Genomic DNA, 12,525 nt, shown 5'->3' with positions numbered 1-12,525 from the left:
ATTAAAAAAAAAAAATTATGCCATACAAGTGTACTTATCCTTGTTCTTGCTTGGCTACAGCTAAACTATCAAAAGTCCCAAGGGAAGGGAAGACACTTGTGGTTTTGCATATTTTTTCCCACTTAATCTTTGCTAAACCTAGCCATGCTTCAGACTCAGAGTGAAGAATCTGGTCTAAGGTTATATTATTAGTAAACGGTGAACAAGGGAACTGGAGATGAATGGTAGCGAGGGCTAGCTATCCAGATCAGATCAAACTGGCAGCAAACAAGCTCAGGTTTATTGATGCAGCTCTCTGGAGAGATTCACCAGTCCCAGGGCTCTGGGCCAGAGAAGTCGGCATGTTTCCCAAGATGGACAGTTCTTATAGTCTTGGGAAAGAGTGCTGAGCACCGCGCCCCCGTGTCTGCACTCAGTGCGCTTGAACCCAGTTCACAAGATTCGGGCAAGGGGCAGGAGGTTAAAAAACACAAAGACTCACACAGACAGAGAGACAATGACAGCGGTCATCCTTGAATTCCCCAAGAATGCCCCCTTTATTGTGTTCAGGGGCAGATTATATAGAGATAGCCACTCCCCAGCCAAACCCACCAGAAACCACTCTCCTGCCATCAGGAACTCCTGAAGGTCTCGTGCTCAGAGCAGCTGTAGGCACTCAGATCAGGGGATTACAAGAAATTCAGGATCTGGGGTCTCACTGCTCCCAACAAAAGAGGACAGACATGTCCTGGTTCAAGTGCTAGTGGGTGTTCAGGAGCAGGGCTGGGTCCACCCAGAACTCAGTTTTGGTGCCATTAGGGTAAGGAGGGCTTTACAAAGTGGGCAGGGCTGTACCAAGAGTCTTTTCTGTCCTGAGCGGTCCCAGCCTAAACTAACACCTGGAACTTGAGAGTAGATGAAGAAGAATAGAGTTCAAGGCCATCTTCAGCACAAATCTGAGGGCCCAAAGAATGCACCTCTAAAAGAATCAAAAGCAAGCAAAGATTATTGCTCAGTTGATTCTAATACACCAGATAAAGAAGAAAACATCTACCAACAGTCAGTAGTGTATAGTATTCCCTGTCCTCCTGTTATTTGCTATATAAACTGTTCATTTAAACACCAGTGTTAGGGCTGGAGAGATAGATGAGCGGCTAAGAGCACGTTTTCCTTGCAGAGGACTCCAGCTCAGTTCCCAGCACCCAAACAGTGGCTCACAATCATCCATAACTCCATTCCAGATCTGACATCCTCTTCTGACTCCATTGGCACCAGGCACAGTGCACATACATACATGCAGGCAAAACATACACACAAAATAATATAAGATGAATCTAAAATTTTTAATTATTTTTTTAAGGGGGATTGAAAAACTCAGATGATTGCCCCGAAGAACCTACAGTGGTAATGTAAGAATACCAGAAATTGGCAGGGCGGTGGTGTCTCATGCCTTTAATCCCAGCACTTGGGAGGGGCAGGTGAATTTATGTGAGTTCGAGGTCAGCTTGGTCTACAGAGTGAGTGTCAGGACAAGCTCCAAATCTATACAGAGAAACCCTGTCTCAAAAATAAAAACAAACAAACAAACAAAAATACCAGAAGAGATGAGAGAGAGATTTCCTTTTTGGGGGGTGGGTGGCGGCAGCGAAGGTGTTATTATGCACTCCTGGCTGTCCTGGAACTTGTCATGTAGACCAGGCTCCCTTTTGCCTGCCTCTGCCTCTCTGGTGCTGAGGAGCAAAGGTGTGTACCGCCACACCCCACCAGAGACACCCTTTTAAAGACACCTAAGATAATTAATGGTGCTCTTTACACGATTTCCTAAAACACCAGAAGAGGAAAAACCCGGTTTTGCTCAAGAGAAGCAGATGCACACGTCAGCTCTGGAGACTCCCCTTTGGTTATGAAATACAATCTGTATCATCTTAAACTGCTGAATATGTAAATGAAGGACGTGAGCGGTAGGGTAGCAGAGGTTTGGGGATGATTCCACAGCACCTACTGTGCTGCTCATCTGCTCTTTCCTAAACACTAGCACATTTGTTCCAGGAAGACTCCAGTGCTTCTCAGACAGGCCCAAGATGCACACTTCCTTGTAAACAGTTCCTCAGTGCAAAGCCCTGAGGCCTTGTCTGACTACACACTAGATGCTAATTAGGGGTATCACCTTTCATCACAGGGCCTCTGTGCTTCCGGCCTCTTCATCCACCCCATCTTGTTACAGGCGCTGGAAATCCAATGCTTCACCCCCTCCGGTTTCCATGGAGATGCAACAGTTTACTTTTTTCTTCCCAAGTCTAAGCCATAGTTATTTTTAACTGGAAAACTCTGAGCCAGGTCACAGCTGGGATCTGGATGATGCAATGACGTCTATAGCTACCCTTCTCTCCCACAAACGCCTTCTTTTCTGCAGTTGTTGGGGGCGGAGGTGCTCCTGGGAGACTTTGAAAAGCTGTTTTTGCTTTGGTTCATGAAGTTAAAGCCCATACCTTGACTTCGAGCTGGCAGGCATCCTCAATCTGAAGCTCTGCACGACCAGATCCCGGCAAAGATGTTCTTGTTGGGGGTGGGAAGCGGATGAAGCCGACATTGCTCAGCTATCTGTGGCTGAATGGTAGATGAATGACCACCGGGTCTGGCAGCTTGCCTTGGTGAAGATGAGGCTTGTAACGGGGACAAAGATAGAGAGGTGGAGAAGCTAGTGCTTGCCTCTCTCCAGCACAAGCCTCAGGATAGCTTGCTGTCTACCCTATCTTACTGTCAAAACTTGGTCAGTCCACCCATCACCAAGTTCCTTCATCCCCTGGAGCTGGGCTTATCAAGGACTTTCTGAATGTTTCAATCCCTTTTGATAGGTTATTTTGTTTTGTTTTCAGGGTTGGTGCAAACTATTTACCTGGAAACTACTTATTTCACTCTTAGAACTCTCTAAGATTATGACAAAAGACTACAACAGAAACAGAGTTCTGAGCAGGCCTGTCAGTTTGCACACAGGTGAGACTCATTGCACACATTAACTTCTACTGCCCACAACACATCATTGCTTTGTCTCTTAAAATACTTTCTGATGTTGTTTTAAAGGAATTTCCTAAATGAAGACTGGTAATAGGAAGCAAATCAATAGTTTTCTGTTGTTCAGTGAGAAAACTGATTACTCAGAAATGGGAAAGAATGCACTCAACACAATCCTCCAAGGAGAAACATTAGACGTGTCATGAGCTGGAACTTGGCTGTCATGATGTCAAGATGATGGATGGCATTTCAGTGTTTTAAGAAAGGGTTGGTTTAAATGTGTGTACATGTTCATGTGTGTGCAAGAGCATGCAGGGACCAGTGTCTTCACTTTTTTTTTTTTTTTTTTGCTCTCTACCCTATTTTTTTTTGAGACAGTCTCTCATTGAAGCTGGAGATCACCTATTTGGCTAAATCCATTGGCCAGCAAGCCCTTGCAACCCCCGCATCCTCTGCCTTCCCAGCACCAAGATTACAGGCTCATGTGACTACTGATTTATGTGGATGCTGGAGATCCAAACTCAGATTCTCATCCATGCAAGCACTTTACCAAATCACCAAATCAGTCATCTCCCCAATCTTCATGTGTCAGTTTTCTGTTTCTTTCTTTCTCTCTTTCGTTTTGTTTTCTTTCTTTTTTTTTTTTTTTTTTTGGAGATGGGGTTTTATGTAGCTCAGGCTGGCCTTTAACTGCATATTTAGCTCAAGATTGACCTTTAAGTCACATGATTGACCTTTAAATCACATCTATACACCACCACCCCAGTTCTGCTGGGACCTGAATTCCGTGGATTCATGCAGGCTAGGCAAACATTCCACCAAGCTGTCTCCAGCCCTACTGCATCTTCTCACACTTCCTAAGATGCTGATTTTGTTCCCTGTTAACTACGGACTAAGGCAAATCAGTAAGTCAAGACCTCTTACCATGGAAGGTCCTGACTAATACAAACAGAAAAGTTTTGCCTGATAAAGGATGCAAGATTAATTCAACCTAACAATGAGTCTAATGCCAAAGAAATCTACCACCTGTACTCTGAAGTAGAAAATCAAGTGCATTAGACTCAATTATTTGTCCTAAGGACACAGGACACGTGTAGGCTCGCAAACCAGTTTTTGAATACAAGCCCAGTTTAGTGACCTTCAAGGCTTCATCTGTTGGTTTTTTTTTTTTATATATATATCGGGTTTTAAAGCTTTTAGGAATCACTGTATTGTTAGATGTATTTCACTCCTATTCTGTAATATGTTTCTGTATTCTAGAAACAATGCTTGTGTAACAAGAAACTCATCGTGAGGAAGTAATTTTAATGTTTTAATGTCAGATGCAAAACATTCATCTTTCCTGCAAATATCTATGTCACTGAGTGGGATGCTTGGTCCATAAAAACCAATGGGCAGTTAGTACACTTCCACAGCAGAACTTCTAACACTGGAGGCTCAGACAACAAAGAGCTTCCTTGCCATTACACAGGGAAACAAGCTATGAAAACCAAGTTAGCCTTACAGTTGCACAATCCTGCCCCTGCCTCCTGAGTGCTGGATTACAAATATCACTGCGCCTTTCTCACCTCCTGCGGCCCTCTCTCTTTCAAGACAGGGTGTTTCTATGTAGCCCTGGCTGGTTTGTAATTTGCTCTGTAGACCAGGCTGGCCTTAAATTCAGAGATCTGCCTGCCTCTGCCTCCAGAGTGCTGGGATCACAGGTGCCACCACCCAGCTGCTCTTCACTCTCTCTCTCTCTTTTTTTTTTTAAAGGTTTCTCTGTAGCTTTGGAGCCTGTCCTGGAACTAGCTCTGTAGACCAGGCTGGTCTCGAACTCACAGAGATCCGCCTGCCTCTGCCTCCCGAGTGCTGGGATTAAAGGCGTGTGCCACCACTGCCCGGCATCTTCACTCTTGTATCTCATTCCCCAGCTAATTTCTACTGCCTATCCAGGCTGTTCTGATTCTGCTTTAGCTAAGATCCTGTTCAATTTCCTTAACATTTCAAAGAGCTGGTGTTCTACTAAAGAAAAAACAAAACAAAACAACCCCAACCTTTTAGCTAGGTCACAGACATGGCAGTGTACTGTTATACCAAAGATGGTTCTTTCGGAGTGTTCTGATAGAGGCTGTCTACCTGTGGCTAAGTACAACAGACAGGAAAACAACATGTACAACTGGCTTTCGTGTATTTTGTGTACATACTATGTATCTTGAAGGTATTCCCAAAGGCATCCTTTAAAACGGATGAGCAGGTGCAGTGGATCACAAATGTGATCCCAGTCAGTATTTGGGAGGCAGAAGCAGGGGGACTGAAACTTGGGAGAGTAAACTCTTTCTGAACTGATGAGGGATGGGAGAAACCACTATCAGTGTAGCTGGCTTTCAGCAAACCCTACGTGGATGCAAAGAAACATGCTGTTAATGAAAAGTCTCTTGCTGGTACTAGGTAGTCTTGTCTAGGTGTTAAGAATACAGATGGTGCTGGGCAGTGGTGGCGCACGCCTTTAATCCCAGCACTTGGGAGGGAGAGGCAGGTGGATTTCAGTGAGTTCAAGGCCAGCCTGGTCTACAAAGTGAGTTCCAGGACAGCCAGGGCTGTTACACAGAGAAACCCCATCTCAACCAAAAAGATTATATATATATATATATATATATATATATATATATACACACACACACACACACACACACACACACACATATACATACATACATACATACATACATACATATATGAAAATAAAGACAGCTGTATCAAATTCAGCAAGTGCTTTTCTAAAATGAAAAGGATAATGTAGTGACTCTTCTCAAAGGACTCCCGGGCTGGAATGTAACACTTGCCAGGCAAGAGCATGGCCTGTTCAACATCCAGTTCCTTGTGGGGGAAACAGTCACTGGGCATGGGCATGGAGGCACACACCTATAATCCCAGCACCTGAGAGACTGAGGCAAAAGGATTACAAGTTTGAGACCAGTCTGCGCTACATAGTAAAGACCACGTCTCAAAAGGAAAAACAGCAAATACTTCAGCTGGGCATGGTGGTGCACACCTTTAATCCCAGCACTCAGGAGATGGAGACAAGCGGACCTCTGTGAGTTCAAGGCCAGCCTGGTCTACAGAGTTAGTTCCAGGACAGCCAAAGATATACAGAGAAACCATGTCTGGAAAACCCAAAACCAGCCAAATCAACCAACCAACCAACCAACCAACCAACCAAAAACCCCAAATACCTCCCAAAGCAAGCAAGCCAACAATTCCTTACTCAAAATATGGCTAGACCTTTGAGAAATTTCAGAATACAAGGCTTGAAATTTGACAAAGTTGCACTCATCAAAGCAACAGTAATCCTACTTCCTAAAGTCTAGTCTGCAACAATAGTTTTCTCTTCCCATTGCTATTTCCCACCACGTCTACTAATCCCCAAGCGCTTATCAGCATGCAGTTGCTTCCCAGGTTTCAGTCTGTCCTACCATCCTCCAGTTCAGGACGGCCACAGCTGCCCCTTGTGTTCTAGCCAGATCTCTTGGCCGTTCTCCTTACTCCCACTGCCGCCTACACAGCATCCTCCACCCCTCCCTACGTCTACAGCAGTTCCCACTTCCATCTGTCGTTCCCCCACCTCCTTTTGATGTTCATCTCTGCCTCAAAAGCCCTCTTCTCCCAGGAAGCTTTCCTTAATCAAGATTAAAATCTTTAACACCACAACAGACACCACCAAGCATGGAAGTCTAACGTATCCAGAAATTGCAGACCAATGATTAACTCTCACAGTGGGATGGAATGTTTATAACCAACCAGTGTTGGTGGTGGTGACAAAATGCATTTTCTAAGAATGCCTACTAAAGAAAGGAAACCATTTTCACAAGTTATCCTTTCTTTTTAATTAAAAATTTTTCAAATATTTTGTTCATTATTTCTCCTCCTCCAACTACCCCATATCATGTCAACCTCTGTACCCACCCAATTTCATGTTCTTTTCTTCCTCTTTCAAAGAAAAGAAAAGAAAAACAGTAAGACAAAAAGTTGTCCTTTTTAAAGAAAGGAAGTTGTTGGACTACTCTCAGATCTAGTGTTCTTCTCTGTCCAGCAGAAAGTTTAGCCAGTAAAAGTGCTGGCTTCATCAGCCTAACGACCTGAGTTTGATCCTTAGAACTCATGGTGGGAGGAAAGAACTGACACAGGAGAGTGGTTCTCTGATTCCATATGCACGTGTGTGACAAAGCCAAGTCGCATGTCCCGCCCATTATCAATTTTTAAAAATGTACTGTTCTCTCATTCTCTAGATACCCATTAGCAAGCTGCAAACACATTTGTATTAGTTACAAGTCTGAGCATGCACTTCCAGCAAAACACTGGATCCTAACCGGTGTCTGAATGTTAAAGGAGAGAGAGAATTAGCTACTGGAGGTGACCTGTTCAGACTCTAAAGTTGTGCCCACCTGCAGGCATGAGATAACCACGACTGGGAGTTTGGCTTCTTATTTTGCTGAAGGCTTGAGGACCACGTTTTAGATGTGGTGGAACTACTCATCCTCACAGCTAGTGAGTCTCATATGAAGCGGCTTTACTTGTGTTTGAAAAGCAGCTTTTATTGCAGGCTAGCCGTTTGCCACTGAGAGATTAGGGTTCAGGTCTCAATTGAAGCAAAGCTGGGTTAGTTGCATCATCTCTATCCTCATGGGCCTAGCATTTTGGAAACCCAGGGTAACAAGGTGAGATCAGGACACAGGACACACGTGTAAGCAGAGACAGTGCAGCATGTTGAGGCGGGCATCCAACAACCCAAGTGTGCTTTTAGTTACCAGAATATCTGACACACCCACAAATTAAATAGCAAAACATTTTAATCCATTAATTCTAAAAATAACAGAGACATTTTATATCCGGTGCCACCTCCTCAAGAGTCTACTGCAGATCAGACAGCCAGACTGCAAAGTACAAAGCCAGACATTAAAGTTAAAAATGCAGCTTGAGACAGACCATCATGGGGGAGATTTTCCACCTCTTCAGCTCATAAACTAAGATGTCAGCTTAAAAAAAAAATCCTTGAAAGAAAAGGCTTTCCTGTGCTGTAAAAACCCTCCTCTTCATTTAAAATCTGTCTGCAAGATGGGAAGCCAGAGTTAGCTAGCTCCGCTCTCAAGTGCAAGGATCCGCACTGGACCCCTGGGATGAAATGCTGTGGCTTGGTTCTACTTTCACCAAAGCCAGGATGTGAGGTACTATGGTTCTTGTTTGAGTTACAAGGGGTGCTAGGAATGAATGCCCACTCGTGTTTAATAATAACTTGGCAAGCACACACTCTGTATCACTATCCCACAACAGCACTTTACAGCAGGGCAGAGAAGAAAGAAATTGACGCACTTGGAGTCCCTGTGTCTTCCTTCTTTTCACAATAAGAATCCAACTCAAACACAAGTCTCCAGAATGTGTACACTGTCCTTTGACCTGCCACGTTCCAAACTTCTGGTTTGCATTGCCAAGCAGAGACTCAGGCTTTAGTGATGTATCCTTCTCGGATGAGGAAGTCATAGATTTTCCGGGTTTTGTTCACGTCTATCTTGATGAGTGCTCGTGCCTGTGCCAGTCTCAAGCCTCCCTGCTTGTTGCACTCATTCAACAGAGCAGACTTATACTCTAAATAGGCTCCAGGTACCAGCCTCACCACCTGACAGAGCTGTAAGACACGACAAATTTAATAAATGTTAACACCTGTCATTCTCACAATTTAATCCAGAAGGTATGACAACCCCAAAAGAAAAAAAAAGGGGGGGGGGCTGGAGAGATGGTTGGGCAGATAAAGGCATTTGCCACCAAGACTTGACAACTTAAGTTTGATCCCTGGGACCAACATGGTGAAAGGAGAAAACCAACTTCTTTCCTTCCCTCCCTCCCTCCTCCCTCCTTCCCTCCCTCCTTCCTTCCTTCCTTCCTTCCTGTTTTGGTTTTTCGAGACAGGGTTTCTCTGTAGCTTTGGAGCCTCTCTTGGAACTAGCTCATGTAGACCAGGTTGGCCTTTGCCTGCTTCTGCCTCCCGAGTGCTGGGATTAAAGGCGTGTGCCACTACCACCAGGCAAGAAAACCAACTTCTTCAAATTGTCTCCTGGCCTCCACATCATACTGTGGCACACATATGCCCCTCCCTTCACTCCACACACCCAAAATAAAATGTATTTGAAAAAAAGTGACATCAACTTCCAAATATTTATGGGAGCTTTTGAGTGGCTGGGCCACATTCCACTTCCTCTCTTCTCTGGAGACAGACATTCAGGAAGAAAATGGCAGATGTGACATCAGCCAGGAGAGCCTTCAGCAAGTGAAGGCTGGCTCAAGGGTCTAGCTCAGTTAGAGAACAAATATATGTCCCTGAGGAGCTGCCAGGCTTGCCCAGGAGTTGAGGGTTAAATGCCTGGAGTTTTTGCTCAGCATCATACTGACATAGTCAGCAAATAACCCAGAGTACAGCGGGGCATTGAGGGGTGGTGGGATCGCAGGTGCCTGAATTCCTAAGTGGAAATCACATTGTTGCCATTGGCAGAAGAGAGCAGCCTCTGGTTTTTACATCTCCTACCACCTGCCATTGTCAGCACTGAGTCCAACATATGGGTAAGCAGTAAAAAGATGTATGGAACTCCAGACCAACACGGAGAAACACGGAGAAACTGGTCTGTGACTTTCTTCAACACACACTTCTTTCTACCTCAAAAGAAATGGCTATTTTTTTCTGATGAATAAAAGGCTAACACAGGTCCCTGCACTGTGACTTCTTAAGTGCCAGACGTGAGCAGATGCTATGAACCAACAAATGGGGGACAGACACTGGGAACTGCAAAGGAATAAGAAGAGCTCCTCTTTTGTGATTTTGGTTTGAATTTTTTGAGACAGGGTCTCCTGTACCTCTGAACGCACTAGATAGCTGACAGCTGTGGATGTGCCTAAACCCCTGGTCCTCTTGCCTCCACCTCCCAAGTGTTGGGAACACATGAGAGTACCACCTGAACAGACTTGCATTTGTTCTGAGATGACCTTTTCACTGTATGTCCTAGGCCGACCTCACAGTCTCCCCCATGTCAGGCTTCAAGTGCTAAAATTAGAGATCTATAACCACACCTAACTAGATGCGCTAGAAACAGACAAAAGCAACAGAGACAGGTCAGTGATTACAATGGCAAAGAAGGTCATGGTACTTTTTAAAATCAATGTGTTGTAGGAGTGTGTGCGTGCGGGCGTGTGTACGTGTGCGCAAATGCACCTGGGAAGCAGAGGCAAGCAAATCTCTGTTGAGTCTGAGGCAAGCAGCACTACATGGGGATTTAGTTCCAGGCTAGTCAGTGTTAGAGAGTGAGACGCTTCCTCAAAAGTAAAAATAATATGCAACTACACGACACTGGATTATTTTCCTTATGCTTACCAACATGCCAAGGAGACAATTACAAAAACATTCTAAGTGATGGTTACGTTGCTGGAATAAGTGCAGAACTGCTTAAAACAACCATTCTAATAGAAAAGTCCTATTTTCATGTAAAAGCTACTTTAGGCCTGCAAAAAGTTTCACTTACATAGAGCATCAAGTGGAGTGTCTGCCACGTAAATGCTCAATAAGTGACAGCTGCTGCTGTTATTTAGCTGACACTGGTGTATGCACGTCTCTCAAAAAGGGGAAAGGTAGCTTCGAGACGAAAGAAGTTTTCTGGGGCTTGCCAAAGTTAGTTCATTAGCTCCTCGACTTCTCAGACAAGAGCAGTGCATGTTAGACAAGTGCAATAAAATAGGTTTGATGTTGTAATGGATTTTAATGATAACTCAATGAATTAATCAGCCCCTCTTTCCTTTCCTCTGGTTCCCCTCCCTTTTATTACCTCCTTTTCTTTTTCATTGAGTTTCTCTGTACCAGGGAGGCCAGTGAGGTTCAAGGGTGGTGCACATCGTCTTCCTATAGACACAGATGCAAAAGAATAAATACTTCACAGAGGTACAACTGTTCAAGTATAAAACAGAAAGCCTAACCCACTCCCTTAGGCTAGTTTAGCTAGCTCCTTGGTCACTGTGGTGGTCTGATTGAGAACAACCCCACAGGCTGATATTTAGATGATTTAAATGCTTGGTCCCCAATTGGTGGGACTATTTGGAAAGGATTAGGTGGTGTGGCCTTGACAGAGGTGTGGAGGGCATTCCCAGAGTGTGCTCTGCTTCCCGACCACAGATTAGGATGACAGCCCTCAGCTGTTCCTGCTGCCATCCCTTTCACACCTTTGCTCTGGATTACAGACTCTAACTCTTTGCAACCATAAACCCAATTAAATGCTTTCACTTAGAAGTTGCCTTGCCCAAGGTGTTTTACCAGAGCAATAGAAATGTAACTAATACAGTCACCCCAACATTTCATTTGAAAATAAAAATAACAATCCGTGTGCTCTTTGTTCTGTTGATTTACAAATATGGTCATATACACCTTAATGTCAATGATCATTCAGCACAGTGGAGGAACCTATCTGATAGGAGTCCAGATGCTCATACAGTGTAGAAAAGTTATATTCTGTGTGTCTGGACAGCTGACGAATAAAACAGGAATCCTGCAGGAGAGATTCACTACTCTCCAGCAGGACAAGGCAAACATGGTAATTAACCAAGTACTATGTACCTTCAGATCAAAGGCAGAGTCAGGCCAACAAAGCTCTGTTTGTTTATTCTGCTTTGAAAAGAAGTGACGTTTAACTGAAAGATCCACACCAGAATAACAAGCTGAATATCGTATTTGCTGTATGGCAAAGCAAGGACCAATGTTAACTTCGTATCTGAGAAGAAACCCACACAGGAGGCAGCACCAGACTTGCCAGGCCAGGCCAGCATATAAAGACGAACGCACAAGAGCTTTCTCCTTTGATGGATGATGATGATCAGTGTGTGTGGTGCACAGGCCACAGATGAGAAGGTCGGACAACAACTGTGTGGACTCAGTGCCCTCCTTCCGGCCTAGCTTTGCCAGGGTTCCAGAGATTTCCAGCCTTACCACCTTTACCTGCTGGGCCATCTCACTTGCCCCTAGTTTTATTCTGAATAGATGCTTGGGATGAGTGCTCGGTTGGGGATGGATGGAGTGAGTTAAGTTTTATGGGGACTGCCACTGGGATGGAAGAGAAGAAAGAAAGGGCTGCTCAAGTTGTTTTGGGAAACCTGATTCTTGAGGACATCAAAAGGGCTAAGAAATGAAGGCTTAGAAATGGAGATAAGGGGCTGGAAAGATAGTTCACTGGTTAAGAGCACTGACTGTTCTTCCAGAGATCCTGAGTTCAATTCCCAGCACCCACACAGTGGCTCACAACCATCTGTAATCCTCTGCTAGCAGGCAGAGCACTCATACATAAACTGTAAAATACACACACACACACACACACACACACACACACACTAAAAAAAAAGAAATGGAGATAAAATCATGTGCTGTCTCACAAGTCTCCCAAGGCTAGGCTACAACCAGGGATGCTGGGCTCCCAATCTTTCACTGCCAGAAGAGCAAGTCAGACATAGAGGCTCCGGAGCCAGGAATCT

The 12,525-nt window shown here is 44.5% G+C and overlaps 1 protein-coding gene across 2 annotated transcripts in view; it reads right to left on the bottom strand.

Annotated features, from left to right (window-relative positions):
• Positions 1–7,802: 7,802 nt before the first annotated feature.
• Positions 7,803–12,525, bottom strand: part of Tada2a (transcriptional adaptor 2A) — a 51,478-nt gene continuing 46,755 nt past the window's right edge. For both annotated transcript variants that reach the window (XM_038328130.1, XM_038328129.1), the window contains 2 exons: positions 10,836–10,909; positions 7,803–8,653 (listed from right to left, as the gene is read on the bottom strand). In XM_038328130.1, the coding sequence (XP_038184058.1) occupies positions 8,468–8,653; positions 10,836–10,909 (260 nt within the window). In that variant the 3' untranslated portion in view covers positions 7,803–8,467. The remainder of the gene's footprint in view (positions 8,654–10,835; positions 10,910–12,525) is intronic.

The sequence above is a fragment of the Arvicola amphibius genome, chromosome 4, assembly GCF_903992535.2.
Source record: "Arvicola amphibius chromosome 4, mArvAmp1.2, whole genome shotgun sequence".
NCBI lineage: Eukaryota > Metazoa > Chordata > Mammalia > Rodentia > Cricetidae > Arvicola > Arvicola amphibius.
The sequence above is the reverse complement of the archived record's forward strand: the minus strand, read 5'-3'. Positions and strand labels throughout refer to the sequence as shown.